A 19,013-nucleotide genomic window follows, 5' to 3' on the forward strand; every position below is an offset into this window, starting at 1 on the left:
CAGTCACTCAGGGATAAATCCCATGAACCCTCACTTGGCAACCATATACAGTATGAACCAAGCAGGACATAATGTGAACCATTTCTACAATTCTGTGACACAGAAATGGAACGTCAGCATCGTGGAAGAGGGGGGAGGATGTGGGGAGGAAGAGGAAGGGGACAAAACCGGGGAAGAGGGAGAAGAGACCAAAAACTTAGGCAGATTCCTAATGAAATTAGAGCTACAGTTGTGGAGCATGTTGTCAATCACAGCCTCACAATGGCTGAGGCTGGTCGGAGGGTGCAACCAAAAAAGAACTACTGTGAATTCAATCATTCAAACATTTCATAGGTAGAACAGGTATGAATAGTATTGGACAGTAATCCAACATATCATAATATCTAACTTACTCTCCTAACTACAGCAATGTGTAACTTTATTGTAGTTTTCAAATGGCTATACAATTAGTTTATAGTGCTGTCTTGAGCATTTTCAAGTAGCATCACAGAGTTCTGACCTTTTTTTTGCATTGGAAAACCCTGAGAGAATAAACTGTCATAATGAAAACATGACAAAGCCATTTAACTTTCGTGTTCATAAACGATAGTGTCAAGACTTCTCATTTTGATGACACTTCAGTTTCATTGACATGAATACTTGCTTTTGAGGAATGGACTAACTATTTTGAACATGTGACATGCTTTTGCAGGTTATCCACTAGGTTTTTCAGTTTGCACTAACTGGTTTGAGAAATGCACTAACTGCTGTGCACATGTTAATAGTGATGTGAGAAAAGCACCAAAGTGACCGAGAAAAACTGTAACTGCCACCTGAGGGTACACTTTTTAAATTCCCATCTCCATATTACTGCAGGAGTAAAAAGTACATAATTTTTTACACTAAAATTCAATTTACTATTTATGTAGTATACAATGAAATGCCAAAGTGAACAAGTGCCTCATATTCGCTGGAGAACACTAATAAATGCACTACATGTACAATTACTGAGCAGTTTATTTACAATTCCTTCTTCCTCAACCCAGTCATTACTGAAACAGATTTTTAAGTTTTGTTTAAAGCATGGGTCTGCAACCTGTGGCACTGTGACTCTGCAGGTCCTCTGCAGTGGCTCCCTGTAACATTGAAGAAAATACAATGTGCTCATTTTTAGATTGCCACAAACAATGGAACAAATAAGTCTGCATTATTCTGTGTTTTATTTTAAAATGGTGTTTTTTATCTATACTTTAGAAAAGGTTGGGTAATCAGCAATTAAATGTCAAAAGTTCTTAAATTTCATGAGTCATAGTCATACTATAGTGCTAAAATACACAAGCCATGGTTCAGTTTGGGAGCTTAAACCGCATTAGGTTTCCAATGAAAGTGATGACCAACGTGTAGTCATTTTCTGTTGTGACTGCTTGATGTTTTCCTCAACCATTTGTCATGTCATGTGTTTTCTTGATCCCTTTGTTTGTCCTTAGCAAATGAACTCCTCAGGGAGTGTTTTGTAGACAAGAACACAGCATTATTGATGTAAAACACACTACACAACAGTACACATAGAAACATGCATGTAAACATGTTTATCTACCATATATATGTATGCATAAAGTGGCTCTTTTCATACTCAAGGTTACAGAACGCGTTTTTAGTTTGTCAGGTTTTTTTTTAACTGTACTGTCTCTTTAATTTCTCGCTGTAGCCCTTTTGGACTCTGTCGCCTTCCGTTATTCCCGGAAGTGTACGCACTGCGAGGTCCAGTGTGTTTGGTAACATACGCTGCTCCGAATTTACATTCTGACTTTATTGTTCGTCGTCGTGTGCTAAAATAGGCAGTAAACATGTCTGGAGGGACTCGTCTGGAGAACGCAAACCCTGTGATTTTCCAGCGGTCTGGAGAGAGACTGTTGACGGCGTCAGAGGAGGATGAAGACGTCCATGATCCGATCGACGACAGAGAAATATTCGATATCCTGTCATAACTTCCGCTAGTTTTTTCTCCGGTTTTACTAACATACAGCAAACTGTGCGATTCGTAAACTGATAACTGTGTTCGGCCAGTTTGTTCAGCTCATCATCGTTTATGTATATTATTATATATAATACACAAAGAGGACTCGTGTATAATGATAATCTATCCATCTATGGAAGTCAGACGTATTTGTCAGTTTAGTAATTAGCAGTTAGGAGTTTAGAACCAATACAAAGTAGAGTAAATATTACTCGATGCGGTTATTTCTGGTGACTATAACTCAGCTGTATTAAATATAGTCAGTCTACGTGATGCTTTATTTGCACAGTTGGCATTTTGACATGTTCTAACAGGAAAAGCACATGTGTTACTGATCATATTAACGATGGCAGTCATCATTAATTAAACACGTATTATATAAATCCAACTCTCAAGCTTTGGCTGTTTCTAAATCGAGAATTCAATGAATTTTTGTGTCTGCCTTTCTTTGTTTTTATGATTTCTGTGATTTAGACATACTCGATGTTTGTGCTGTTGTTGAACAAAAGTAACTTTAGATGCAACACATATGCAGACGTGATAAGGGTGCATTTATGATGATCATTAGATTACTGAAATGAGTTGTACAATTGCATAACTTCAGATCATCACTATTTGGAAACAGAACAAAAATAATAATAGTACTTCCAAGATGCTGCAGTGTATTGCACATAGAGGCAGGACTTGTGATGTTATGTTGTCTTGAATTCTTTAACTAAAGTTACATCTGATCAGAGCCATCAACGACCCAGAGCATCCTCTGTCTCTGGAAGAACTCAATGTGGTGGAGCAAGTCAGAGTCAAGGTATCGCAGTACATTCATATTTTTCCTGATTTGTCATGGTTTCTTTCTAGGGTTATGAGAATGTGAACAAGGGAGAGCGAGGTAATTTCAGGCTAAACAGTGTTGTAAATTAGTTTAGAAAGGGTCAAACTTCACTCTCTCCACTTTGTTATTTTTAAATCACAGGAGCAAAGTTAATTAACATTCACACTTTAGCCTTTATCGGACAATTGTTCATTATCTTTTCCAGCCTAGTGTCATAAATGAATACTCTGGCCCTGAAAGCAATTTTTAACAAGTTCAGTAAACTATATAGGGCATTCTGTTAGTAGAAATATGTTGTTTATAGAGTAAATTTCAATCTGTTTATCTATCTCACAGGTGAATGATGCAGAAAATACTGTGGGTGTTGAGTTCACACCCACAATCCCTCACTGCAGCATGGCAACACTCATCGGTCTGTCAATCAAAGTCAAGCTGCTACGTTCTCTACCAGCCAGGTTCAAAGTACGTTTGTGTGTTGTGGCTATAGAGATGTACATTTAACACCATAAACACAATATTGTGACACATCAAGGTCCACTCTAAATGCAGTGTGTGTTTCTGTTTCTGCGCAGATTGATGTTCACATCACTCCTGGGACTCATGCATCAGAGGAAGCAGGTAAAAAAAAAAAAAAAAAAAAAATCACAGCAAGTCTTGCGGGATAGTTACTGTCTTATTTTACCCACAGATATTCCATGTGTGCTTTCCTGTTTTATTCTGGTTATAAAAGTCTTCTTGTGTAATAGTTATTGCTCATTTGTGAATGTGTTGGCATATTTTGTGAGATGTTGTTGTTCTCCTGTGCAGTGAACAAACAGCTGGCAGACAAAGAGCGAGTGGCTGCAGCTCTAGAGAACTCCTCGCTGCTTGAGGTGGTCAACCAGTGTCTGACCAACAGGAGCATCTGAGCAGCTTATCGGCTTCGTCTGTGCCTTCTTCATTCAGCATTGAATGTATATTCAACAATCGGATAGATCTGTTTGGCTCTTTCTTTGACACGTGAGATGTGTCAGCTAAGCTCTGTCTGCTCTGACTTGTGGACACTTTATGATCCTGCAAAACAAAGTCACAGTTTCCCTGTACTTTTAGAAGTACAGGGAAATAAACCACATTGATAGCTGTGTCCACCCACAGAGAATAATGCAGAAGGGAGAGATTATTCAAGTTGTGAATTTGGAGGAAAGAAATTCTCCTATTAAGGTTCATAATAGAAGTTACTGCCCTTTTTTTATATAGTATTGTCACATGAGAAAACAATTGGAACTCATCTGCTTAAAAGTCTGTTCAGACACTTGTCTTCTGTACAATATTTTAGTCCTTGAAAATGTTATTAAAAGTAATTTAAATTAAACGAAAAATATTTGTGTTCTGCGTCCTTCTCTAAACTGGTTTGTCAAAGCAATAGAAGTATCTCCTTTGACCAGTTAAAGATAATAATCCTTACTTAACCTTTTTAAAATAAACTCCTTATCTGTCCTAAAATGTAGACATACTGCAAAAAATAGTACAGAAGGCTGGAGTGGTAATGATCATAGACTTAACAAGATGAAATATACAAACAACCACCAATGTCACACCATGCTGGGACCTATGTTGACTAATGAAGCCTCTGGTAGGAAAAAGGAAAATTAAGTTATTAACTGAAAGTGATCAGACACTAAATATACAGCATGTAATATGTACTCAATTAAACAGGCTGTCAACAAGAGACATTGACCTTAATCCACCTCTATCTAGTTATTAAAAAAAACAAGTTGACTCGGGCCATTTACCCTCCATGGTACAAACTGCTTGTGTAATATCCATATAATGCCACTAGGAGGTGACGTTGTCCTACTCGTGCCAATTGTGTCCAGCTGTGGAGGGAGACGATGTGATGGAATTTCTGTCCATCAGACATGAGCACAGGCAGAGAGTCATCCAACATGTTTTTCCACACACTCCCACCTCTTTGACGCCACTAAACACATCCAACCAGTTAAAATCTTACAAAAATATGAATTAATTCTGCCTAAAGTCTTCCATAACTGAATAAAATGACAGATTATGTCTGAGTGATAAATTAATGGAAACCGTTTCCTCTGATATTTGACTTGCAGAACCATGAAACCATGTTAAAGTTCACAGTAAACACACTGTTGTGTAACTTATGGTGAAAAAAAAACACCAAAACAAGATAATTTGATTATGCAATACCACTCCTTACAATTATGTAGCCCTGACGTACAGAGACTAACATTATATTATTGCTGTATACTGTCAGTTAAAACATAAATAACATATATAACTATTTATTCTCATATTCTACATTTTAGAGGAAAAAAAAAAAGATTAATAACAAATAAAAACACACTTCTTTGTGCCAAACACACTATGCCTATTACAGACACATTTATTTGTTGGGAGGAAGTAATAGCTTTTCCTGAGGCTCGACTGAAAAAAACAGATTTTTTTTTTCTCTCTCACTTGTTCCACATCTGGAAACATTGCATCACTGCTAATACCCCGGATAAGAAAACCAGACGGCACAGCTGCATTAGCAGAAGCCAGAGTCCTGCAGAATAAGAGTTAAATCAACAAAACTTTAATCAGAGCAGGGAGAGGAACAAGAAGACCGTGTAGGAGAGAAACAGAGGACTATTAGAAATGTTATTTCTGTCAACATAATCTGTTGCACCACTGAAGAACGATATATATGTGCAATATATTGCAATATGCAATATGTCTGTTTGTAGGCCAGGTATTGAAGAACAACCTCGATTCAAAATTTACATTCAAAACATTTGTCCGTTTTCAGTCACTGTGATCTAAAGTTATCAAATAAGTCAAATAATTAACACCCAGAAAACCTTGAGCAGAGGCTTTTTTTGTTTGTTTGTATATTATTTACTATATAAATTACTTCATCTGAAATTTCTATTTGAAATTTGTGTAAATTGCACCGTCTGGATTACGCACTTTAATTTTAAGGTTTTCTGTTAATTAATATATTGACCAAATGTCTAATTTAATTTAAACTCTGCTGTTCTGTTTAGTACTAGAGTCTGTGCCCGAGGAAATAAAGACCATAGGTGAAGTCTGTGTCTGTGAGGGAGAGATTACTTTTCTGTTCAGACATACCAAGAAAATAAATGAAGATACTATATAAAAAAGGGAACTAACTACAAGAGAATAAAATACAACACTTGACCTGGTGCGCAAATAAAAATGACAATGACAGAAACAACAACAGCATTGATCATAGGTGCAGTTTGTGAACAGGCAAGGCAGGGAACTGCTTGGGGCCCCGAGCCGATAGGGGGCCCCTGACACTCAGAGCCTGAGGACTGTTTTTACTGAAATGTGCAGTGACCAGCCGCCTCCCCGTCCCCCTTAAACAACAATGGGCGATTTGCAATGACATCTCAGTAGCAAACCTCCCTAAAGGGGCCCCACCTCACTTTAACCTGTGTGAAGTTATCATTCTGCAAGTTGTAAAATGAAGAGGATTATTTACAGTGTAATGCATATCTTTTTTACTCAGTTTATATATGTTTTTTTCAGTTACTTACAGTATTTAATTGTTCTATATATTTATATTGTTTTATAATGTGGGTTCTTTACAGTGTATATATTTTTACTAAGTTTTTATAGTTTTTAGCTATTTACAGTATTTTATTGTTCTTTACATTTATATGTTCACATACTTTTTAATTACAAGGTTTTTCCATGTTATTTCATTCATTTTGAAAAAAATAAAAAATATTTTGAACTCATACATTTTTCGTTTGGTGTCAGATTATTTGTAACATAATGGTGATGAACACTGGTTGGAAGGGCCCCCTGGGAATGTTTGCTTAGGGCCCCTACAGACTCTAGAATCGCCTCTGGCATTGATGGATATTGATTATGTAAAGATGCACTGTTTAAACCACAGACATCTATACACTGTAAGATGGGGTTTATTAAGGCAAAAAAATATCCATGTAATATCAAAATATGTTGTTGACACACATTGTGACTACAATATGATTTGGTACATTATTTCAGTTCAACTTTTTACTGTGTTTATAGAATATACAAACACAATGGAGCATTTTGCACTTTGCCACCCCACAGGAAAAAATGTGTTAAAACGCCTCAGTTGAATGACTAAAAATAGTCAGTCAACAAACAATTGTTTTATAAAGTAGTGGAGAATGTGTTGAGGTTGAGGATGGTTGGAGTGCAGATGTATGAAAACTCCTCCTCTTTTGCTGGAGTCTCAGCTGGAGGAGAGCCCTTGACTCACCCCTCTCTCTGTTGCTGCTCTGTCTGTGGCTGAGGTCACTTTAACGGCTCGTCCTCTGCTCTGACTGCTCACTTCAGCAGTGACTGCACCACAGTCCACAGCAGCTCCACGGAAGACTGTTAGCCCCGCGAGCAGCGCCGCGTCTCGTGCTTGCAGAGGTACGTGAAGCAAACATTTCGGAGCGGGTGTGGTGGTGTTTCAACTGGGGCTGTTTCCCCCCCCCCCCCCGCCTCATTTTTTTTTGCGTTTGTGTGCGTGTGCGGAAAAAAATAGCTGAAGAGAAGCGGAAACCGTGGGACCCCACAGTTCAGTTCAGTTTACAGGCGGAACGAAAATAAGTTGTCATCCTGCAGAAAAAATAGCTGGGACTGACTCCAGCAGTGATAGCGAATGAATAGAGGCGAGTTGTTTATCTCAGCGTTTAAAGAAGCGTTTAGTCGTTTACAGACAGGCAGACGTGGTCCATGGCTCTCTGTATGTGTGTGTGTGTGTGTGTGTGTGCGTGCAGGGGCTTTGGCAGTTGGCCACAGTTTGTCCTTTCTTCCTGTCACAAACTGTGTGTACATTTATGTTGTGTTTTTCTAATGAGAGGATGTAATGTGTCTCATCTCCACCACCACCACATACAGAGAAGCTGAACATAAGGACGAGTGTTCTGTGTTTGTGAGTGAGGAGATGCTGACATGAAGGAATTTCACTGTGCACATGTTTGGGTTTTTTACTTTGCACACATGTGTGTACACACACACAGAGCCGTTTAGCTGTCGTAGAACTGTGTGGAGAACATGTAATGTATTTGGATATTTAAATAGTTTCGAGCTGCAGTTATTTGGTTTTATTCTGGAGATGATGATGATGCCACATTGGTTCCGAGTTTTAAAAAGTAATTCAACTGGTTTACTTGTTCAAGTTCAAGTGCTTCACTGGGAAACCAGAGTGACACTGGTTTGGTGTAAATAACACAACTATAATTATTGGAAAGTGATGCATTGCTATGAATAATAGTTACTAGCTACTCAGAGGTGGTGGCCCCCAAATCAAATTCTGCTTTGGACCCCCATAAATGATGGTGCCGGCCCTGCGCGAACATGTTTGATATGACACGATATTTAGTTTGTCTTACATTTATTTGGAAAGCCTAACCAAAGCTTTATTTTGGTTTTGGTGATGTGTATTGTCGTTCGATTTGGTTACTATTAGACCTCGACTGTTTTATGGTCAAGGAAGTTTGATAAACACAACCAGTTTATCCCCAACTCCAAGCACAATTCAAGTCTTATAAATAAACCGAATCAGAGGTTCAGAAATGAGGTTCTGCCTCATTCAGACAATGCGTTGGTATCCTTGAGCAGAACTGGTCCGAGCAAGGTCAGTGTTCATGCCAGAAAAGGAACTTGAAGTTCCTCTTGATCTAACAAAAGACACACACTGAATTACATCACTGCTTGCTTTGTTGTACCGTGTCTAAATTCATCAGAATAATAAAGCTGGTCCTCAGTCATGGAGCCCTGTTGTTGTTAAGACACTGCAGTGACCTCCTTTCTTAACCAAAAACCAAAAGTTAGCCCCAAAACATAACCATAACCTGACCGCAATGCACATCTTTTTGCCCTCAGAAAATGAGGTTCTTCCTCATTAGGATGAGGTTATGTTCCATATGAGGCCTTACTGGTCCATGGTTTACATTGGATTAGCCGACGTGTAGTCAGAAGAGGAATTTGTGTGTGTGTGTGTGTTTGTTCACAACCTGTTTGACAGAATATCATTTGGCTGTAAGCATTCGTCCTGTGTGCACTTACGTAAACACACACTCTCCCTGAGGCTTGGCTATAAACATTACAGTTTATACAGGACGTTTTCTTTTAATGGATGAATTCAGAGTAAACACATATGGATATGACACTAATCTGAAAAGCTCAGTCCAGTTACTCTCTTGTCCGTACTGTAGTTGGATTGTTGGCGCGGTAACTGGAAATGAATAAACTAACACTATTTGTGTTGGGTGTTAAGCAGTTGATGCTGATGCAGAGCTGGAATAGTAATCATTCATTTAATTTTACTGCTTACCCGTTTTAGAACAAAGGGGGAAGCTGGAGTCAATCCCAGCTGACACAACTCACGAGACAGAGTCCACTCTGGACAGGTCTCCAGCCAATCACAGGGCCAACATTCAGCAGTTATAAAATATGTATTTACTGTAGATTGATGCATCATACTTTATAACTCTTATCAAGTAAAAATAAATCTAATTTAATTTAATTTGCTCAGTGCTACAACACTGACAATTTATAACATGTGACAGCGATGATAATTGGTGGCAGTGGTGGATCAATAACCTCTGTGTGCTGTGATGTAAAATCACCGTTTTTTTTCCTATGGATTTTGGTGTGGGGAGTGAGCAGTTTACAAAGCGAGACAAACTTCAAGGCGGTGAAACGAGATACAGCAGCAAATGTTTTCGTATGGCAGCATACACTCAAGTGGGCATAGATTTTATTAGGTGAGTCTTTTGTTAAGTGGCATAATATATCCTTGTGTCTCCACTGGCAGCCAATGTTCTCCGTGAGGGTGAGCATCAGTGTGCCAGGCTGTTTATACACAGGGAGTGGTTTTCACTTATTTTATCCGCATCAACTTCCCAATTTAGTTTTTCTTTTACCAAACAAACAAAGACTTAAACCTGACCTCAGACCATGAAAAGTCCCTTCAGGAACTTATTTGTGACAATGGTGATGTCATGCAAGCGTTTCTGATAAATACTTGCATCACCAAACTATTTTAATTATATGACGTGCGATCATACTTTGGACTGAACTGCTTCCTCTGCTGGATGTCGCACAGGGGTGGAGCAGAGATTGGTCAATAATGCGTAGATTCCAATATTGTGTTGCAGACATGAGGCTTGTTTGCGTGCTTGTGTTGTGCTTTGTCACAGAACTAGTTTTAGCTCATTGTAGCGCTGAGTTCTTGGCATTCCTCAGGGGTACAGTGGGATGAACCCAGTGTTGGTTAGGAAGTGAGTGGCTGGTTTGAAACCGTAGCTCCCCCATTTACACAAACGCATCTCTAGTTATTTCTTGAAATAGTCAATTGTTCAAAAAAAAAAAAAGGACCTCATCATTTCCTACTGTGTAATCAGAGATAAACAGACACAATGTATAGAGAATTATTGAACAATGTTCACCACATTTTGTGCTCTAACAATATAGCATGTGCATTTGGTTTGCAAAACTGTGCTGTATCTGTTTCCTGTGTAAACCATGTGACGCTGGCACATCTGTCCATCCTGCACTGCAACTCATGACCATGCGCCTCGTGTGTTGTTGAGGGGTCAAAGCTGGTAACAGCCATTATAGGAATGTAAAAGAAAATTATTTATAAGGTCAGGTGAAATAATAAAACAAAACATGACTATATACATTGTATGTATTTCAATGAGTCAAAACAAGGAAGCGCCACTGAGAGCAACCTCTCTTTTTCAGGATCACTATGCATTAAATAAAAACAATTTAAAAAAACAGGGAAAAACCCACATATGATATTGAATAAAAGTTAACTTATTCATGTTATTATGTTGCTAGAAGTGACAGTTAACTTAAACTAAATTTTAAAAAAATGCAGTAAAAATGAAATGATGCACAATAAATATAAACAGTACAAGTACGTAACTTGCACACATTTGTAACAAGCAGGTGATTAAATCCATATTGTTGTTAGTGTAAGGCAGCAAATGTGGATTTCTGTTGGTGACTGAAGATGTTTTAAGGCACTTTCCCTGATGTAGATACCATTGTTTGGCTCTCGGCCACATTTACTTGCTGATGAGAATCACTGATTCTGAATTCTTAATGTAAACATTTCTGCCTAAAACACACGGCCTGTTAAAGCTATAAAATAATCATTTATCCCCAAATGTTTAAGTGCAAAGTTGTTTTTAACTCGGTCTCAGTCATATTTCAGTGTCTCAGCATTTGAATGAGCATTTTGTCAGTTTCATCCTTCAGAAATAGTTGTCACATTGCTGAAGCATTTGAATGACATCCTGTTGCAGCTCTGCTTGGCCCAGAGTATGTGAGTCATATGTGGTGTGATGTGTGATCACAAAGCATCTAAAGTGAGTGAGAAGCCTGCAGGCGAGCCCCACTAATGTCCATGTGACTGTGCGACTCACTGAATGGATTCTTTTCTCCTTGCTCCTCCTCGGTCTCCTTTCTTTGTAGTTAAGTGATGATTTAATTAGTTCTATGATTGCATTTGTGTGTCAACTATTGAAAGTTACAGTAGGTGTTGAGGTTTTAAAACTCTTAAACTTGAAGAAGCTGCTGCACAGTGTCTGTTGAGACACGGAGCCTGTGCAGAGTTCTAAGTGTGTAACAAAGAGGAAATGCTGAAAATATGCAGTGCAGCTCCTGTTGTCAAAGTTACTGTCAGAAACTGGAGGTTAAGATGCTAAAGATGCATAGACGAGATTACAGTTCAGTCCAGACGTTTATAGTCCCTCTTCTGCAATATAAAACTATTTAGAGAAGTGCAATAAACAAGGATGTAGAACAACCACACACACAGCATAACAAAACTTGACTTAAACCACTCCCAGTCAATTTTCAAGTTCATAAGAGCTGTCAATAAAATGCAATACAAAAATACTGATTAGGTCGCATAATGTGTTGATGTGTCTCTTGCTGCAAACCCTCTGGCCTTATCTTTGAACGTTGTGATGTCAGACTCTTGTTAAAGGGTTAGTTAAACATTTTGGGGAATTATCAGCTGTAGATCGCCTGCATTTGAGAAGGTTTCTGAGCACACACTGTTTCACCACGAGGGTCACGTGTAAAATGGAGGAAATCAGTTGCAGTTGCAGTTTTATGGCAGGACCTGTCATCTTGATTATCTGTGAAATGTACAACGGAAACAACACTTGAGACTTGGTTGAGACACTGCCTTAAAATGTCTTTTTTTCTTCTTTTTTTTCTTCAAACACAAAGTAAACTGTAAAAAAACAAACTGTGCTCTGCTTTGCTCTTCTCATCTGAAGATGAATATTACACTGGGATTGCTAAATGGTCGAACCTGAACTTTGAGTTGCTTCATACATGGCGTCATTTCAGAACGCAAGTGTGTTGCTTTTACTTCATAAAGGCTCCTTGTTCTCCTTTTTTTCGAATACTGTAACATTTTTAAACGATTCAATCTGGACTTTGAGAAAGACTCTTGTTGAAGCTTCACATGTGGAGCTTTGTTTGTTTGTTTCATTCTCAGCCACTTTAACAGTATCAGTTCCATTATCTGCAGTATGATTGTTGTGTTGAAAGGTTAGGTGCTACTTAAACAATGCAAGCTTTTTTTTCCTTTAAGCATTAGTTATGGCCTCGGCCAGGAACACTGGCCTTTTTTATGGTTTATTTCAGACATGTTTTTCCCGGGCTCACACTCTCGTTCCGGAGCCTGGTAAAGAAAAAAAACAGCTGAGTCCAGGGAAGAAAGCCAAGGTGTCTCTCTAAGATGCAGCTCTGTTTCTGTAGTTTGCTGGGGGAAAAAGACGAGGGGGAGAGTGCTGATGTGCGGCCTATGGCTGGTTGGCAGACCGCCACTGACTGTGTTGTGAGGCAGGAAGTGTGACACTGAGAGCACAGGAAGTGACAGCTGTGGAGCTATGCTAACCCTTTTTGTCTCGCAGCAGCGAGGGCTGGGATCAATTCACTTTCGGTCAAATGGAAGCCATGCTTCATTTTCTATAAATAAAACACCGGAAAGGCTTTCATTCAGTGTTTGTTTTTCTTCATGCACATGAAGAGTGAGCTTATATTGAGTTTATGTTCCAGAAGGTATTTTGATTCTGAAAAAGTATCTGAAGTAAACATATTAATAGAATCCTGTGGTGCCTATATACTGATATATCGATCTATCTCTATATATCAGATGCAATTTATCAGCTGTACATTGGTATATTTGCCTTATTGACCTCAAAGCCAATAAGATGACATTCATTGATACTGACACTGATTTTTATCAGGAAAACTGTCATTCAATAAGTGAATAAACATGTTTCTAAAATTATAATATTGTGTGATTATATGTACCTTTTAAAGGTACTATTCGTACATTGATTATGAAGAGTTATCAGAAGTCATTTTTTAAAATATTATTTTCTTTGTGTTCTTGCCATAATAAACTACAAAAATGAAACAAACAAAATATTGAGATCCGGCTCTTGACCAGAGTGTTATTTGAAACACTATAAAAACTGGTATTAATTTTCTTTTTTCTTCATTGCATTCATCAGGGTTTGCATGGTTTCATGCCAAGTAGTGTGTGCGTGTCACTGTTGGACTCATGATGCCTCATACTTTTGACATCATGAATTTTAAATCGGTCATTGTGTCATTTTGTTACGCACAATGTGAGCTCAGTCATTATCAGTGAATTTCATTAGATGACAGGTTTTCACATTGTAATTGTCTTACTGGAATTTCTTCTGATAAATACTGGAAGAAAATATCTTTGATCTCATCAGTTACACAGTTCTGTTTCTTTAGCTCGCAGCTTTGTCGAAGACGTTTAAAATCTAAGCCCCAGTGGGAATCCCTCCCCCAGGTGGGGAACTGAAAAAGAGGAAGTGGCGTGTGCCGTATATAAGGCTTTTGTGTGTGCGTGTGCGTGCGCACGTGAGTGTGTGTGTGTGCTTGTGAATCTGTGTGTGCAGACTTCTCTGAATTTGCAGTGTGCGTTAAGAGGAAGAGGAATCAAGAAGTTCTACATGGTGCAATCTGTTTCACTAAAACATGTTTAGACGCTGCTAATGTTCCGTTTTTCTCTTTTTTCAGCTATATGTGGCTGCTGTTCACATTTAGCATTTTTATGAAGAATGAACTAAGGTGCTCCTTCTACCGTCTTCTCAACAAACTGCTGACAGGTCTATGGACACAGACTGAGTAAGTAGACTTTCTCATCAGAGAAATGGATGGATGGATGAAGTGGGACATAAAGTGAGAAATAGATTGTCTCCCCTTTATGCAATATCTACTTTTCACTATAGTGTTGAGTTTCCTACGAAAACATGCTCTGTGCATGTTTAATTTATAAATCCAAACCAAAGGTAGGTCCAAGTCTTCAGCTACTACGTGGAAATCAAAGTCAGACTACAGTTGCAGATGGACACGAGGTAAACGTAGAAATATTATTATATTTGTTGTTAGTGGTTTATGTCATTTTGGAAAACCAGAAGAAATCAGTAAAGGTGGTTATGTAATGTATATTACATGGTTGTCACTGGGTTATTTAAACTTGCTCATACACTAACACATGCATACATTAATCTGCCACGACATTAAAACCATTACCATTGTTACTGCCATACAGAAATCATTTTATTATTAAACAAATCACCTGAAGGACTTTTTGTCGAAAGTCATGCTTTATGGTAATTTTACCCTCTTGCACGTTTAGGTTTCCAGCAAATGCATGTGAATACACCACAGGATGTTAGCTTAGCTACTCAGCACTGTTCTTACACTGCTGACACATTTATTGCTACACTGGGCAACATTCAAAATGTCTAAAATAACCGATTGCCCAAGGTCAGGCTGAAAATAAACTTGATCTTTTTCTGCTAACAGCATCACTGGAAAGGGAACATTCTCGACACTTACTCTGAGCCATTTGACATTGAGTTGAGTGAAGGTTTGGGAGGTTCTCATGTAATGATATATCTACTTCCTCCCACTGCACACATCACTGTAAAAACAACATATTTATACATTGAATCACAGTTCTTTGATTATGCTTCAAGCTCCCATTAATCGGATCTGGAATGTGTTTTATTTCCATATCCAACGAGCGATTTCTGCTTCATTTCTATTCTTAAACCATTCAATCTATTTTGAGAAATGGTTTTGGTTGTAAAATGAGAATTAGGCAAAAGTATTTTGTATTTACTATGTGTCTCCCTGTCAAATGTTCAGTGTTAGGGAAAGAATGTGTGTGTTTGTGTGTGTGTAGAAACTGTAATGAGGCTCAGTGGCAGGATGGAGAACCCTTTTTTACGGCCAGCAGTTATAAACTGAAACATGTGTACACTATAGTGTGTGTATGTGTGTGTGTGTGTTTTTTTGACGGTTTCTCTTCAAAGGATCCACACCCTGGAATCCCTCATATCTCCCTCTCGACTCTCACTGTGTGAAGGCAGCCATTATGAATGTGTGTGTGTTTGTGTGTAGTTCATTTTAGATTTTACTGTTTCTTATGACACAAGTATAAGTTTCTGTATCAGATTCTGTACAAACTGACAGATTCTCTGTCTCACTTAGTTTGTTTCAGTCATCGATGGATTTTAAAGTAAATTGTACTGTCTTTATAAATGTGACAGTTGGAACTGTCTTCTAGACAAATAAGTAAGTAAATAAGAAATAAGTCACCATGTTAAATATCTAATCTGGTTCAGTCATATTCATCAGCATTCACAGCTTCCCTTTGGCTTCTGTGTGGTGTGCAGGAATTCCATAAATTCAGCATATTTTAATATTCAGGCAGCCTCAGCGCAGAGTTCTAGAAATATATTTCCCTGCATCAGAGGGTTCTATCAAAATGGGGGTCAAACGCCTGCAGTGTTTAGAACGGTGCAGAACATGCACATGTTGCTTTAAATCTGCCACCCCAGCTCCTGCAGCCAGGTTTTGCTGAGAAGTTCTCCTCGTCCTGTGAGTGACGTTTTCCTGTTCAGCGATAGTTTGTTCAAGCCAAAACCTTACCACAGCCAAGATGGTTTCCTTTCCTCTAACTGAAGTATGACACTGAAGAAATTACTGTTACCGTTATTGAATAAGCAATAAACTGAATGTTGGGTCAAATTCAATGCTTCAATTTGACTAATTGTATTTAGTAATTGTCTTGTATTTTGTTGTCAAAATGGCAGATATTTGGTGGCTAGTTGTCTGTGCATAATATTAGAGCACTGCATGAGCTGGAGAGGCTCACTGATCCGGACTAAAAACCAAGAGTCATTCTGTTTGTTCCATCTGTACCTGACCTGATGCTATAAATTCAAGCTGCACTTAGTTTACCTTACCCTGTTCATGACGCGGTGACTGTTTATTTTCCTTGTTTACAGAGGTGCACAGTGTAAATGACGGTCAGTGCACTTTGTAAATGGCAGTCAGTGCACACGCAAATATGAAATACCAATATATTGTACACAGCCCAGTTAACATGACCCAACCTGGCTCAGTTACAGTTCTAAAATAGTGTATGTATCTGAACCCAGGCCACCGTGTCAGATTCCATCAGGTTCCCAATTGGCTCTATGGTCTTATTTATCATTGGTGACTGAGTTCTGAGTAAGTTCTGAGTAAGTTGTGAGTAAGCATTTGTTGTGTAGAAGAGTAGGAAATGACGGTACTGTAAACGTCACAAAGATGAACACTACCACTCACTATGAGGCAACGTCAGAACAATTTGTAATGTGGGTTTTGTCCCTGATTTTAAAACCTAGTCTAAATGATGTGTAATGTAAACAGTTGTAAGTGTCCATGCACTCCAGTCTCTCCATTAATAGTATATGGCTTCTTGTGGTTTTGATTTTCTTGCCGTTGCTTGCAGACATCATGGACAGTCTCCATGTCGACTCTAGCAGGTTTCAGCTCTTGATTATGTGGCATATTATGTGCTGTACATGCTGTCCTGTTCATGCCTGGCTCTGACTCAGTGATGAAGCTTATTTTATGTAGCATATTAAGGGCTTTGTTTCCATCATTCCCCTTTTCCTGTTTTTGGAAAATAGCGACAGTCCAAAATAAGAACTATACGGCTTATCCTTAATATGACCTCAACTGGCAGCTGGTATATGAATAATCATGTCAGAGAGTCTGCATTAGGGTGAAGTTATGATTTCAATAAATATCACATATTAGTCTGTAAAGGCCAAAACTGAAATTGGAGATTAGGATGTCCATTATTTCACTGTATCATCATGGTTGGATTCTCTCGGTTTATAACCAACATTGTCACATTAGCACATTAGATGTACAGACCTTCAGCATTACAAGTAGCCTTTAGAGTGTATTGTGTATTATAATGGCTGTTGTCAGCATAGATATTTCCCCGCTACAACAGGGCCCTGACCATTTTGATTTTAACATTGATCACATTATTAATGGCTCTGTTCTGTACCTGTATCTCAGGACATACAATCTTTGCAATCTAAATGGAACCCAGCCTCCACTGATTTCATTATTTACACCTGTGATTTTTGTGCCTGCTATCATGTAGTGTCAGTGGTTACAAATCCAATCTGGAACCCCTGAACTTCCTGCTGAATGTTGGGGGTTGCAAATTGTAATATATATATATATCGTTTATAATAATGTTTGCTATTTAGGAGTTCAAATCAGGACAATGTCAGTATTTTGCAAGCTGAAGCAATGAGAGAGACAAATCAACTGTGCAACTGTGTAAAAAGCTGCAGCTGTTCAAATGAGGTGAACAGCTGAACGGGCGCTATGACACACATTCACACATTCAGTGAAACAGGCCATGTTAACCGCTGTTTTCACAACCAGAGTCATTTCTTTTGCTTTTGACCTACAAACACCGCAATCTAATCCATGATGAGAACTTAAATTGAATGGAATGAATTCTCAAACATTTATTTATGTATTTTTTTTGAATTGGCATAGAGCAGTTAAACATGTCAATGTGGTCCAGTGTGGTCAGACGATGAACTGCACTGGGATGACAGAATGCATGCAGGGCATGAGGCTGAACATCGACAGGCTGAAAACGGATAATGGTTTAAGGAAGAGACACAAAGGTGATGAACGTCTCAGAAGATGTGATGCGTGGTTGAGAGAGGAAAAAGGTCGGAGGAGGACAATTCACAGAAAATGTAGATGATAATGATCATCATCATCATCATTCTGGCAACCGGATGGCTGTGGTGCTGGAGCTGTGTGTTGACTTCCTGTTTGTCAGCAGCATACAGGAAGTAAGAGTCCCGTTAGAGGATGGTCTTGTGTTAAGAGGCTGAGCTGTGTGAATAGTCTGCATGGAGGAGTTTATTATTTTATTTTTGTTTTTGATTCTTTACAACAATTCTTTTGTCTAAAAAAAGACATTTCTCCAACTTTACAATTGTAGGCTGTACAGTTACATTATTTGACAGACACTTCATTAATCCCACAGCAACTCAAGCACAACGACAAAGGTAGCACAAAATATTTCGTAAAAGCAAATGTAAAGACTTACTAGGACACTTAACTTTCCCTAGTGTGTGAATCTTACTCAGTTACATTAATGGTGATACTGCTCCACTGCTCCCTGTGAGATTAAGACTTGCACATGAGTCATTGATGTTTTGCAGCTGTCTTCAAATGAATTGTGTGTTTTTTCTGGTGTGTTCCTGGTTTGTGTTGTTGGGCCCTGAAATTGAACTTCACTTTGAATTGAATTCTGAGCTGCACTAACACTATAACAGAAACATTGCTTCTTTTCTATACACTGTGTAACATTTGGTAATAGGTGTCAACTGACCTTAAGCAATTCAGTTCTAGATATATGCAAATCATGTTTTGAGGTTGTAATTTAGGGAACTTAACACTCGGGTTCCTGCCAAGTTGTACATTTATTGTCAGCCATCACAGGTCAGTGTTATATCACCTGATGGGAAACCTGTTTTTTCCTGACTTAAAACTACTCTCCTTGGGTTATGTGTACTTTGAGTGTACTGTCAGTCCCTCTGGGAATTCACTACATTATAAACACTCCCTGCTAAGTTTAACTTCTCTTTCCAGTTATTCAATTTCTTACAGTCACCTGCAGGTCTTCTGAATGTTCGGCACTTACTGCCGTTTTGGGTGTTACATGGGCTTGAGAAATTCCAAATCCGTTGACGAGGATAAAAAAAGCATAGTTTTTCCACTGGCTTC

At 38.5% G+C, this 19,013-nt stretch overlaps 2 protein-coding genes across 2 annotated transcripts in view; both read left to right on the top strand.

Moving 5' to 3' along the window:
• The first annotated feature begins 1,730 nt into the window (after positions 1–1,730).
• On the top strand, positions 1,731–4,175 carry ciao2b (cytosolic iron-sulfur assembly component 2B). Its single transcript, XM_083897862.1, has 5 exons — positions 1,731–1,953; positions 2,722–2,801; positions 3,162–3,287; positions 3,398–3,443; positions 3,633–4,175. Exons 1-5 carry the CDS (start codon positions 1,827–1,829, stop codon positions 3,731–3,733), a joined length of 480 nt encoding a protein of 159 aa, XP_083753988.1. The 5' UTR covers positions 1,731–1,826; the 3' UTR covers positions 3,734–4,175.
• A 9,749-nt stretch (positions 4,176–13,924) lies between these two features.
• The window catches only part of wipf1b (WAS/WASL interacting protein family, member 1b), an 11,399-nt gene continuing 6,310 nt past the window's right edge, over positions 13,925–19,013 (top strand). Inside the window, exon 1 of the mRNA XM_083897890.1 lies at positions 13,925–14,027. The gene's annotated coding sequence lies outside the window, so the exon portion shown is untranslated. The remainder of the gene's footprint in view (positions 14,028–19,013) is intronic.

This window comes from Microchirus variegatus, assembly GCF_963457635.1.
Source record: "Microchirus variegatus genome assembly, chromosome: 11".
NCBI lineage: Eukaryota > Metazoa > Chordata > Actinopteri > Pleuronectiformes > Soleidae > Microchirus > Microchirus variegatus.

Coding starts and splice junctions, on each gene's coding strand:
- ciao2b (XM_083897862.1), top strand. CDS start 1,827: ATGTCTGGAGGGACTCGTCTGGAGAACGCAAACCCTGTGATTTTCCAG. Junction 2,802..3,161: donor TGGAGCAAGTCAGAGTCAAG/GTATCGCAGTAC, acceptor TCTATCTCACAG/GTGAATGATGCAGAAAATAC. Junction 3,444..3,632: donor TCATGCATCAGAGGAAGCAG/GTAAAAAAAAAA, acceptor TCTCCTGTGCAG/TGAACAAACAGCTGGCAGAC.